Source organism: Thamnophis sirtalis, unplaced genomic scaffold, assembly GCF_051295495.1.
Source record: "Thamnophis sirtalis isolate CommonGarterSnake01/CBP01778 unplaced genomic scaffold, rThaSir2_p1.2 scaffold_3, whole genome shotgun sequence".
In the NCBI taxonomy this organism is placed as follows: Eukaryota; Metazoa; Chordata; class Lepidosauria; order Squamata; family Natricidae; genus Thamnophis; species Thamnophis sirtalis.
Genome location: NW_028261383.1, coordinates 149,790,226 through 149,804,012, shown reverse-complemented (window position 1 = coordinate 149,804,012; position 13,787 = coordinate 149,790,226). Strand labels below are relative to the sequence as shown.

Sequence of the window (13,787 nt, the reverse complement as noted above, 5' to 3'; positions counted from 1 at the left end):
AGGCCCTGTACTGGTAGTGGTGGCCTGCATAAAAGAATCTCAGGAACCTGCGGTGAGCTTTGAAATTGGGGAGGTGGAGGTATAGGCCTCTTTGAGATCTATGGAGGTTAGCATGTACCCATGCCTGATGCAGCCCAGGATTGACTGAAGGGACTGCATCTTGAACCTCCTGTAAGCTATATGATGGTTTAGCTTCTTTAGGTCGAGAATTCCCCTCCACCCCCCAGAATTTTTGGGGACTAGGAATAGAAGGGAATAGAAGCCTGTCCCTTCCTGACCTGACGGAACCGGTTCTATGGCCCTGATGTCCCTGAGATAAAGGATCTCCTGTTCCATGAGAGCCCTCTTTTAAAAAAATTTTTTTTATTAGTTTTATTACAGAAAAAAACACAAAAAGAAAAGAATCATCTTTCATTACATCTTGTAGAAAGCGTATCCATTGGTCATAAGTACATTTCGTGCGTTCTTTCCACAATCACATATATTCCATTCAGTTTAAATTGTATATGTTAAAAATTTATATATTTTACTATCACCATACCACCATTTTCATTTAGTTAAGATTTCAAAAACACAGCGACCTGCCGGCATTTCCCCCCCCCTTCCCCAAGTCTCAGTCAATCTGCCATATCTTTATATCTTTATAACATATTCTAAGAAAAAGAAAAAGTCAATTAGTAGGACATCTAACATTTCCTCTCTCTAACATATCTTTATTGTTATTATAGTTAACTAGGGATTATTTGCATTTTTCTCTCCTCTTCTCTCCACAGACGCAAAAAAGCAACAATCTCTAAACAACAATCTATTAATATGTGTTAACAAAATGACTATTTAAAATCTAAGACAATCTAAAGAGAAAAAGAAAAATGTTGACATTTCTAGTTGATAATCACCAAAGTATACGTTAACATTCCCTTTTATTTTTGTAGTTAAAAAACAAACAATTGTTTGCCATTTCTAATGGCAAATTAAAATTTCTAGTTGATAATCTCCAAGCTATGCACTAACATTCCCTTTTATTATTGTAATTTAGGAACAGGCACGATCTCTTGTACTGGCACCGGCTCCTCAAAGAGCCCTTCGGAAAGGTCCATAAGGTGAGGAGCTGTCTGAGCTGGGGGGTGGTGGACCCAAATGGGTCGAGGCCTTAACCTTGTTTAAAATAGTCTTGAAATTGACAAGCTTAAACAAACCAGTAAAGGCAGGTTTGTTGGAGGCCGCTCCTTCGTCCCCCGAGAACTCAGGTTCCGGTCTGGGGAGGATGTCCTCCTCCCAGTCGGAATCCTCACTGGCCAGGGAAGAATGGGGAGACTGAGGTGGATGGGCCACGGACGCCTCTTGAGAGGGATTCTGGGTCGGCAGAGGCCTGGACTTGCATGGGCGTTTGGCCCGCTACAGTATGCCTGCCTCTATGCCCTGGGAAATGGCCCTGGTTATGACATCTTGCATCTCTGCTGAGAGGTTGTGACCCTGATCCTCCACAGGCCTAACCCCGGAAGGAGGTTGTGCTACCAGCTGCTGGGGCACCAGAGGATCCACAGGAGCTGGCTCTTCCTCAAAGTCTGAAGGGCAAGCGAAGAGGTCTGCCTGGTCTGCCATTGAGGGTCCAAGGGAACCTGCCATGGCAAGGGAAGCAGTGGGAGAAAACTCCTGCCTATCATCCTCATTCTCATAAATGGGATGTTCCTGACTGGGCTGGGCTTCCAGAGAGGGTTCCCTAGGAGACACCGGCTTGGAGCCTGGGCCTGCTGTTGGGCCTTGGAAAACTGCTTCTCTAAGGCAGTGTTTTTCAACCACTGTGCCGCGGCACACTAGTGTGCCGTGACATAGTGTAAGGTGTGCCATGGGAAAAACACTTTATATATAGTCAATATAGGCACAGAGTTAAAAAATTTTAACATTTTCTAATGGTGGTGTGCCTCGTGATTTTTTTCATGAAAAAAGTGTGCCTTTGCACAAAAAAGGTTGAAAAACACTGCTCTAAGGCCTTCTGGCGACGGAGGATGGTCAGCATTAGAGGTGTGGTTTAAAGTTCCAATTTAGTTCTGGGCAGATTGGATGTATTTAAACCACTCTTCGATTCTCCAGAGCAGCGCCCAGGAAAATTGACAACTACCTACATATCAATGCCAGCTGCTTTCCGATGGTACTATTCTGATGGTTCACCTATGTTGAACTATTTCTACTTAGTCCCAATCAATTCTTTTGGGGGGAATGTTGTGAAGATGGCGGTAGAGTGCCAGATTTAGAGGATCCTGAGTGAATTAGATTATTTAATATCTTCCTGTGTGGTTGCAGATCTAGGCAAGGGAGGGAAACTGGCCACTCTTGTGAGGTTCCAGAGTGTAATCTGACCAGAGCAAATGTGAGTCTTTGGTCCTACCAGGCTTTCTGTGGCATTTATATACCACTGATCATACTATTCTTGAGTGCTTATTCCAATCTACTAAGGATTGGATGTTAGAGGCAATGTATTATATTATGGTTTTGTTCTTTCCTAAGCAGGAGGGTGTTGTAAGCCATTCCTGTGTGGAGTACCTCAAAGCTTGGTCCTTCTTCTTATCCTATTGGACATCTATAAGAAAGTGTTGGGAGTTATCATCTCTTAATTTGGAGTAAAGCATCATCAATGTGCTGATGATATCCTGTTAAATATCTCCAAAGACGAGATGTAGTGGAGGTTCCAAATGGGCATTTGGAGGAGTGAGGGAATGGATGGGATAAAAGAAGTTCAAACTGAATTTCAGAAACATAAACAGGCTGTTTATCCTCAAAATATATTAGATGATGATTTAATCTGGGTGATACCTATACAGTAGGCACCAGATGATAAGCATCAGCTATCACATGATTTATATGCTCTATTTGGCTTTCAGTCTGTCCTTCCTTTTGCAACACATATAATCCTGCTTAATTTGTTGAGGATTTCCCCCCTCATATGAAGGTGGAGAGTTATATAGTAGGTTCAGAAACAAGCTTATGGAACATTTAGTCCCACAAATTCAGTCTAATCTCTATTTTTATCTTTGGGACAGCAGTTAAGCCAGTGGTTTGGTTGCATCTTTGGTACAAAAAGGATGATTTATTGGAACTGATTGCTTTGTTGTTTTAGTTTAAGTGAGCTTTTATTAGTTATGTTGTATTCCTTTTATTATTATCTTGTATTTTAGGAATTGTATTTGTGAGCTGCTAAGAATCCCTGATTATTGTGGCATATAATATTTGGTAAAATAAATGAACAGTAATACAGTATTGCAATAAGATTTAGAAGTAATTTTCATTGTAAAAGTGAGATGCAACAACTTTAAACTCATATTGCTTTGCACCAGAACAATTTTTAAGGTGTGAGAAATATGTTAAATATACAGGAGGCTAATTCAAGAATGTAAAGCACAGCTATAAAGATTTTCTTTCCCCAGCATTTTGAATTCATTGTATTTTACTAGGTTAAAGTAATGAAAATGGTGCACTCTACATTATTAACACAGATAGATCACAGTTCATTTTTTTTATGGATGGGCTATGTGAACATTCTAGTTCAAAAACATATAATTCTTTATCTTATATCTTCCCAATCGAACCATTTTTATAATAAAATGGTATTTAATTGTGTCCAATTCTTGGAGACTGCCTGCAGTCTTTGCAGTTTCTTGCCAAGTTTTTTCGGAAGTGATTTGCCACTGCTTCCTTCATAGGCTGAGAAAGTGATTGGCCAAGGTCACCCAGTTGGATTTCTGCCTAACTTATGGTCTTCTGGTTTCTAGCCTGATGCCTTAACTACTATTCCAAACTGACTCTCTGGCCAAATTTTGCTATTGGCAAATGACACAATCTAACTAAACCATAGTGAATCTCAAAAGCCAAACAATGCTGGCTATACTTGGATCAGACATCTTGTAAAGTTGTTTGGTAATTTGAAAAACATATTGACTGGAAGAAAATAATGGCAAATCACTTACAAAACACCTGCAAGAACTGCATTGACGCAATCATTAAGAATAAAACTAGTCTTTAAAGTATCTTTTAGTAGATTATGGTTAATTCTGCAAATTTCATTACAAAAACATTATCAGCTCCAACACTAGTTGGTTGGCTTAACATATTTTAGAAATGTTTTAGAAAAGAGATTAAGAATTGCCTAACATTTTGTTTTACATTATATATAAAATATGAATGTGTGAAAAAATATTCACATTTGAAAATAAATCAAGAAATAAGGTAGACTAATATGAAACAATAGAAAGCCTGAGAGACACAAAAAATGTGGTTTCTGGAAATCCATGAAGGATCAAAAGCATTAGAAATTACTGATTGTAACAGTATTACAGATTCAGACTAAAGAAGAAGGGTTTCTTCCACAGAAGAGGAATAAAACCCAAGCTGTTCCTTTTAACTAGATTTGGTAAAGTTAAATGTTTTCTGATGGCTCCATCTTTAATGACCAAGAAAACTATCCCAGTCTAGATTTCATACTGAAAATAAGATGGGGCACAAATGCAACTTAAAGTACCACTAATAATTAACCATTGTCTAGTAGCCAATGACTGACACTTAACAGTTCTGAAAAAAATAGTTTATAATTTGGAGAAAAAAAAACACATATCACCACAGTCCACATATTAGGGGTAGGTCATGTATAATTAACCACTGCATCCACACTTGGCAATTGATTCATATTTATGACGGTTGTAGTGTCTCAGGGTCATGTGATCCCCTTTTGAGACCTTCTGATAAGCAAAGTCAATGGGAAGACCAGATTCACTTAACAAACATGATACTAACTTAATAACTGCAGATTCACTTAACAACAATGGCAAGGAAGGTCATAAAATGGGACAAAATTCACTTAACCAATGTTTCACTTAGCAACAAAAATGTTGGGCTCAATAGTGATTGTTAGTCAAGGACTACCTGTAGACTTTCTAGAGCAGTCTTCCCATAACCTGATGATCCCCAAGCACCATGAACGCTACTTCCAACAATTAACATGCATAGAATGGAAAGTTTGCTTTGTATTCCAAAACCATTTTTGAAGTATATTTGCCTACCCCAATGTATCTGGATTTTAACGGAAAGCAAGATGTTAAGCCTGCACAGAAGATAAGTGCACGAATTAAAAAATTAAATAAAATCCATATAATTAAATCTTAATCAATATTGGGAAAATGTTAGGATATATGATATAATTGAATATTATGGATGTTTAGTTAAAATAGAATATGAGGATTTGATGAAAATAGAGGATTTTACAAATAAGTAAATGAACTGCCAGCATGTGTTATGGACTAATTCCTTAGCATAACTAAGGATGAAGGATGTTTAAATAATTATAATAATTAAAACCGGAGGTATAATGATGTTGATATGGCAAATATTCGAGCTAAGATACTTGAATTAATAGGAGTCAATCGAAGAGAAGCACCAAAACATGTTGTAACCAGTTGATATACTTCTTATTTTTTCATGATACCTGTGTTTTGTTTTGTTTTTCTGATTGTTGTCTTTGTTTTTTTCTGTATTATCTGTAATTGATTGATATATTAAGAAAGATGTTGTACCAGCTTTAAAAAAAAAAAAAAAGAAGATAAGTGCACGAATTGGGCTTCTCCACTGGTAAGAAGCACTGGTAAGGATAATGAAAGCACCATCTGTCATCCAGGAAGAATGATCAATGAAGAAGCGGTTGCTCAAAACAAATTTTTTTTCATCTCCTTCCTTCTGCTCTATTCCTATTCGAATCTGAAGCTGCAAACAGATACCATCTTATTTTTTAATTTCTATACAACAATCTTAGGAATGTAAGAAATACTAAATAATAAATATCCCAAACTGGCAATGTAATGCGAATCCTTCCTTTGTCTACAACATCTTGTACTGGCAGTACAAGAAGCAATCAGCTAAATCAGTTTCAATCCTTCCAGTGAAGAAGCGATGACCAGCAAATATCAGTTAAAAAAGCATTGGGACAATTCTGGCATTTCAAGTTCTAGGTAGTGACTGAGAATGAATCTTTTTGCATCATTAAAATCAAACTAGCAGACTCCCAATTATTACAGCTTAGGGAATGTTCATAAAACAACAGGCATGTATGAGGCAAGTATATATATATATTTAACAAAATGATTCAGACTGCAGCTGAGGTTGTCTGAGCAAGTCCAACATTTATAAAAAAAACAACCCTATACAAATGCAAAAATAAAATAAAAATACTTTTTTTTCTAGCAGTTAAATAAAGGGCAGAGGTAGAAGTCCTCAGTATATAATTTAATGTAATTAAATAAAAGAATTTTTTTCTGGTTGGATACCATAAGGAGAGATTAAGATCTTTATCTACACCTCTGATAAGATGCACTGGAAAAAAGGTGCAAGACAAGCTTGTTGTGAATTGTATTTATATCTGTTTAGCATGCTTATGTCTGACATTCTGCTGCAAGTCAGACCCAACCCCTGAAGAAGCTGTTTAAACAAGCTTAACATTAAGCTTCAGAGCCTCAGAATGAAAGCTTTGTTCTTGAACAAGAGATCTACAAGGTATGCATTTTTGCTGAAATGAACTGTACTTTAATCACAGACAGAACACAAACTTGTTATGACACAAATTTGAGTGGGGAAATAAAGGCCATTCTCACCCTTCTTCTCTTTATTTTTTTTCAATAAACAAAACAAGTGCTTTTTATTGATACATTTAAAACCATCTATCCAGTAAAAAAAAAAGTGTCTCAGTTGCATTAATTTTAAAATACCATATGGCATTTTAAATACGGTAAAGTTAAGTAAAAAATATTCAGCAAGAGTACTGTTCTGGCGGCTTGTGCTCCGAGAAACTGCCGCGTGCCTCTGCAGCTGGTTTTTACTTTTTTACTACTTCTGCCTCCGCTAGAGGCTTTGCTCTGCCCATGGACCCCCTCAAGTGAAGTGGGCCACGTGAATAATGGTGTGGGCGTTTGGGAAGCCATGGTTCGCTGCTCAACCCAGCTGGGAGCAACGGAGCGCTCGGCGCCCAGCAGAGTTCCCACGGTGAGGCTCATCTTCTGGGCGGGGATCTAGTGCTGCCCTCGCTTGCTGGTGGCCAGATTCGCGCTTCGCAGTGCTTGAGGAAGCCGCAGCTTGCCACTCGACCCTGTGTGGAGCGGCGGAGCGCTCTAGCGCCACTGTAGCCTCTGCGGCAGGGCTTGCCTTTGGAAGGCTTGTGCCCTTTGTTTCTTGCTTGCCCGGAGGATTTCCTTTTCTGAGTGATACTTGTCTCACCCAGATGCCTGGGCAGCGTGCTGCCCCCAAGGGGGCTTTTGGCAGGCTTTCTTGCACCTTGGGGAACTGTCCAGCTCGCTTGCGGCTGCTGCTGTAGGGAGATGAATTAATCCTATTTCTTTCTTTAAAATTATTTCCAAATTATCAGAGATCCAGGATGGCAAACCGTCCAGTTGAGGGACTGAGTTGATAACTGGCGGTGCCTAGTGGACCAGGGGCATATAACAAGAGCTTATCTGACTCAGTCTAATCAACGAGAAGAAAAGGTTAACCCATCCTGGATACTCCTCCCCTCATTATGGAGAAAGATATCTTTCACAATGCCAAACATATTGCTGCCTAATAAGCCTTTTTCAGGAGTGGAATTTAGTTGTGACAGAATATTCTTTTTCTGGTTGCCAAATATTAAGCTTCAGATGGCAAGAGGACCTTAAAAACCTTCTTATTCTTCCACGTCCAAGATTTAGTAATGCTACTATGACTGGGAACTATAACAAATATAAATAAATACTACAAATTAGTGTCAACCAGAGTACATATCCTCTGCTTTCTAATTCTAGATAAACGCAAATACATCTGAGAATAAAGTACCACTGTGTTTAAAAGTGCTTACCCACAGTTAATTGATATGATTACATCTTTAGGAGTCTTTAAAATGGCTCCTGGAGGCTCAAATAAACAGATATAGGTTTCATTTAAGAACAGGTACATCTATCTATTCAGCTCCTCTTCACAGACCTCCACCCTCACATCCCCTCCTAATTAGACTTGTGCAGCTATGTGAAACAAGTGAACCACAGCTTGCTACAATGTATCTATTCATTTGAATAACTCCAGGCATCATTTTAGGTCTACATAATTTGTCTACTGAAATATTACTTTTGTATTTTAGCTGTTCTTTAAATATTTGCCTGTTAATATTTAAGCAACATTCGAAGCTATTAACTGCATCTGGCAGCAAATCTCCAATAAAAGCTCATGAGAGGAAGTCAAGTTAAATGCAGCCCACTCAGCATTTATATTACAGACTTAAAACATTCTGTGATTAAAGCTTATAAATATGAAGGATGAAATTAACTTAGCAGTACCCAATATCTGTAAAGCCAGAACTGTGAAGTGTGGGACATGACAAGCAAAAGCATATCCGTTCAATCTGGATTCTGAATGTTCTGAATACTTCTGAATTGTAGAGTTATATGTATCCACCTGTTAGCTTTCAGAGCTAATAGTGTGAATTATATTAATCCCTTGAAATAACTTTTAGACTTCTCACTTTTAAACTTAAAGCCAATATACAAACAGATTAAGTGTAGTTTTATATTGTGCAAAGTTTCACATAGCATCTTCATCTTATTTTTTAAACTGAAAAACATCTATTGGAATCTAAAATCAGTAGAAACAGGACTCCTGCATACACATACACAGGCAGAAGAAAGTGCAACACAGAACAGTGTTAAAACATTACTTCCTTTTCTATACATATTCTAACTACAGTAAAACCCCAATAGTTTTTTGCTTACACTTAAGACATATTCGTGGATAAGCAAGAATGTTCCAAAATACGAACCGAATTTTGAGGGTGTTTTATCAGCGGACCATAGGTCAGATTTTTAAAGCCCATCACAGATGCAATTTTGCAAATGATGATGTAACAGTTTGAAGTTTCCTGTCTGTCATTGTGGTTAAAAATTCAATGATCACCTTATATATGAGTGAAACATATTTCATGGTATTTCAGTTGAAATTCTGAGGATTAGCTTATCTGTGGATGGTCTGATTCACAATTACGTATGTTATCTTTTGGATGATTAAATCATTTTCTTTATAATAAATTTTACCAAGTATTCCAAGCTTAATAACAGGTATTGCTGTTCTTGATTCTCGAGAATGGATTCTAATTTTATTGCTTCTTAAACCCAGCACTTATATCTAGAATCATTATAGGGCTGCCATCTCAGTTTTCATTGCCTTTCATCAGGCTTCTTTTAGCTGGTCTCATCTGCCCTATTGATATGCAAGAATTCAGAATCAACGTTGATAATAAACCCACTTGATTTATGCAGAAGGTAATCAAATTCAACACTGTCAGTCCCTGAATATTGAATATTGTTTTAATTGAGGTCACCTGCAAAAGCAGTTTCCCACCAAAGCCTTCATTCACAATAGTGCATAGACTGCCCAGTTGCCAGAAATGGGGAAATAGAATGTTACCTGTCAAGCTGAATTATTATTGTTTTTAATGCTTTTTGGGACAGTGCACTTAGCCTCCATTTAAATGGTACCTTTCTTGGGAAGGTATGAAGCATAAATTATGTTGTATTAAAAACCAATCTAAGCTATGTACATCTATGTTCTAAGAATTACTAAGATTACAATATACTGTTTTAATTTTTTCTTTAAGAAATGAATAGATTCTTCATAAAGCTTCCTCAATCATATGATGAGGAAACATGTGAAATCAAACTGAGGAAAATTTCAACCTGAACTATAGTTTTTACATCGAGATTGTTTAAATTTACACTTTTAAAAAACCTTACATATCCAAATGCAAATAGAACAAGTTTAAAAACTGCCCTTCTTTGTAAGGAAAAAAGCATTGTGCCTGTAAACAGACAAGTGAAAGAATAAGCATTCACAGTTCTTGCTGTTTGCTATACATCCTGTAAATAACTTTCACTTATTGATAACCTTCACCTGTAACTGGACAGAATTAGTTCCTTCCTTGATCTCATTCACTGATAAATACACCAATCTCTTTTTGCATAGTTTACACGCCTGCATAGTCATTACAGAAATACATGCACACTATCAAGAAACATAAAAATAAGCAGCAGCATTTCCTGGAAATAGTAATCATCTGCCCAAACAAAGCCATCAAAGAATAATCAAGTCAATTTCCCCATTCCTGTTTATTTTTCTGAACAAGCATAAATTACAAGGAAATCAATATAAGCTTTTCAGAGGAGTCTGAAATATCAAAGGCAAAAGCTTCTTCATCTGCATGAGGATTTTCATAGACAGGTATTTAACTATAAATGCACCCCTAATTTTCTAAAATCCACTTTCATCCATTGTTGGGCACCTAAGTCCATAATTAAAGTTAAAATTATTAAAAATTATTTGATATCCTATCTAAAACAATTGAGTATCTTAGCTCCAGTTTCTTCTTTGAAAGAACATTCACTATAGTCTTCTTGCAGGCAGCAACTGAAGGAATTAAATACTATAAAGTAAAAAAGAAAAAAATCTTTACCTTCCATCTTAGATAGCTACGACTACTGTCACTATCCCCAAAATCTTATTATGAGTATCTTATAGTCTGAATTTATTACATCGTATATACTTATAACTTTTAGCTTTTTTCAAAAAATATTTGCTAGCAATTCATCTTTAAGATACAAGATAGCATAATATTAATTTGTTTACCAAGTTCACAAGCTACCCATATTAAACAAGCATTTCAGGATGAAATTCTAAACATTCTAAGACTAATTGAATTTGTATCTGTTACATAGCTAATATATTTGTGGCTGACTATCTTGCTGATTTTACTGATTTTTTAAACTGCTCGTTATTTTGACATACTTGTAAGAAAAGCAGATCTTCAATTTAAAAAGTAACATTAGAAGTCTGATTTTGACTTTGTACTATATGTTAACAATGACCTATGGGGAAAAAAACATTAAACTATGTCTTAGGATGATGTATGAACCCAAGTACTGAATTTGGTAGAACCAACATATTCCAAGACTGCAATTTTATTGTTTTTAAACAATTTTAGATAGATAGATAAACAAATTTATTCTTTAAAATGGCATTATTCTTTTCATAAGAGGTTGTCCTCATGAAGCAATCACTAAGTGAAAATCATGTGACCATGACTGATTTTACTTGTTTTTCTTTGCTTCTTGTTACTTCCTTCTGAACTGGGGTTCTTTTTGTGTATGTGCATACCTTGGTATTGGGTAACTAATCAAGTCAAAATAATGCTGTGAAGATGCACTATTTGCTAGGGAACAGACCTTTCCCAATCCAAAGCATAAGCATGCAAAAGTGATTCATCTTAAAAGTGTATTTCCACAACAACTAATCAGATGTCCATATAAAACATAAATGCAATACTTCCTATATATTCTCAGTACATGGTAAAGAAGACATCAGTTTTAAATCTTTTCTTAGCCACACTAATAGAAAGAATTAACTTATCTAAATTGCTTGTTTTCATTTTGTAGTGTGAGGTAGCATCTTTTTTTTTGCCAGGACTGAAACTTCCATCATCAGCTTCCTTGATAATCCCAACATGTCCATGTGAGTGTATTTCCTCCCCATTCATTTTCTATACTCCACATATAAATCATGTTTACTTTTGATAGTGGAAAAGTGGGTAAATGCTTTGATTCATACACTCTTTCCCCAAAATAAAATATATTGCAGCATATATTAGGTAGATTTTAGATAATCTTCCATTCAGAGATTAACTGTACCCAAACTCAAATTATCTTAAATGACTGTATGTGCTCTCAGATCATAATTTTGGTTATCCATGCTATCGGAGAAAGAAGAATTGAAGGCTAATATAGACTAACTCATTACAAATTGAACAAGTAATTTGAACATATTGAAGCATTCAGTCAGGCAGGTTACCATATGGCACAACTCACCGAGACTAAATTCAACACAGGTTTTTAACATATCAGAAACAGGACTGCCGTTTTATAATAGAATTCTAGCCATCCACTTTTCTTAATTTTATTTTCCAGCTGTCTAATGGAAGTATCTGTAGATAACAAGATATCTCATCAAAAGCTTTATTAATATATAGTATGTCCCTCTGGCAGCATCCTACACTTTTCTTTTGAAATATATTTTATATTATAAACAATATATTATATATAAACAAATATTAGCAAAGAAGTCTGCAAACACAACATTAAATTTTGCTTATTTGAGGAATTTGTTTGAGACAGCAAAGAGGAATCTTCAGTTATTAGGCTTGAAAAGGCTTTTGGGTGAACTCAAGCTTATATAGCAGATTTAAAAGGTTTAGAATTCAAATCTAATGCATCTTTCTGGTACCATGTTTCTGTTTACTGAGTTTTGTATATATATACATACATACACACACATACATACATATATAAAAAATTCAACGCTATGGTACCCATTTCAGGGTGTGCGTTTTTAACTGCTAATTACAAAATGTGATCTGCAACAGTTCATGAAAACAATGAGTCTCATTGGCTTCGTGGCCATGTGACCTCCATCAACCCCATCAAAAAGCATCCCAGATACAGAACTGAAGACCACTAAAGGATCAAAGCAAAAAGCCCCTTTCAGCTTCAAAATAAAACAATAGCAAAACAGGCACATTCTGATGGTTGTCCTGCCAAATCATTTTTTTCTATGCCACTCGCAATTACCAGAATACTCCTTAATTCCAGCCTCTCCTCCCCCATACCTCCATCGTCTTATCCGCCATACCTTCCCCAATCCCTGCATGCACCTCGCTACCCCAAGCCTGCCAGGGCCCTGCACCTCAGTACGGAACACCCTACCAACCCCACCCCCACCCCCCCGTGGGGAAAAGGCTTCAGTAAGGGGGGGAACAGAAAAAGGGAGACGACTTCCTCATTCCCTCCGACTCCCGGTCGACTCCCCTCACCAGCCCTCAACCCCGGGAAGCCATGGCTGCGGCACCTTTACCCTCCCGCAGACCGCCACCCCACACACCTGGAGGAAGGTGGCCCCTAGGTTCCCGCTGACGGCTTTGGGGCAACCCCTACCCTCCCACGCCCAGCCCGGCGCCGAAGCGCTGGCCGCCATGTTGGCTTGAGGCTCCTTTCCCACCTCGCCGACGCTCACCTTGGGCCCCCCGTTGGGCCCCGAGCACCAGCGCTAGCAGCGCCAGCCCAACGGGCGGGGGGAGGGCGCGGAGAGCGGCGCGAGCCAGCCCCCCCGCCATGGCAACGGCTCCCTGGCGGCGACGGCAGCGCCGGAGGCAGAGAGAACAGCCTCGCGGACGCCCGTTGCAGAGCTCACGCGGGCTCCGAGGAGACGCGAATAACAACGGCGGCAGCGCGAGACGAATTAGACATAAGGAGGGAGGGAGAGTGCGAGCGCGCGCCAGTGAGCGAGCGAGCTCTCAACAGAGGACAAGCCAGCCGGCCTTTAAAGGGGATGTGGCTCTGGGGCTTTAAAGGAGAGGAAGGGAGGGAAAGCGAGGCGAAGTGGTAAATTATCCTCCGACAGTAAATCCGCGGCGGTACACAAAGAAGAGCGTGAGGCGTGCCCGGAGTATGAAGGAAGGCGGGTATACAGGGTTGTTTTGGGTGCGTGCCTATGGAGGTCGTTGCTTTACCTTTCAAGACACGGGTGTGCGCGTGAAAGCGTGCGTTGTGTACCTCGGGTGGTGGAATCTAGGGAAGTGATCTCTCCGAAGCGCACCGTGTAAGGGCTTGGAAGATGAAGATGAAGTCAAGAGCTGGTGACTCGGGCTTCGTTTGGCTCCCGCACAAATCGGAAGCCATCCGAGGGAC

The 13,787-nt window shown here is 38.4% G+C and overlaps 1 protein-coding gene across 1 annotated transcript in view; it reads right to left on the bottom strand.

Annotated features, from left to right (window-relative positions):
* Positions 1 to 13,307, bottom strand: part of ACVR1B (activin A receptor type 1B) — a 46,508-nt gene extending 33,201 nt beyond the window's left edge. Inside the window, exon 1 of the mRNA XM_014075983.2 lies at positions 13,114 to 13,307. Within this exon, the coding sequence (XP_013931458.2) occupies positions 13,114 to 13,213 (100 nt within the window). The 5' untranslated portion in view covers positions 13,214 to 13,307. The remainder of the gene's footprint in view (positions 1 to 13,113) is intronic.
* Between the last annotated feature and the right edge of the window lie 480 nt (positions 13,308 to 13,787).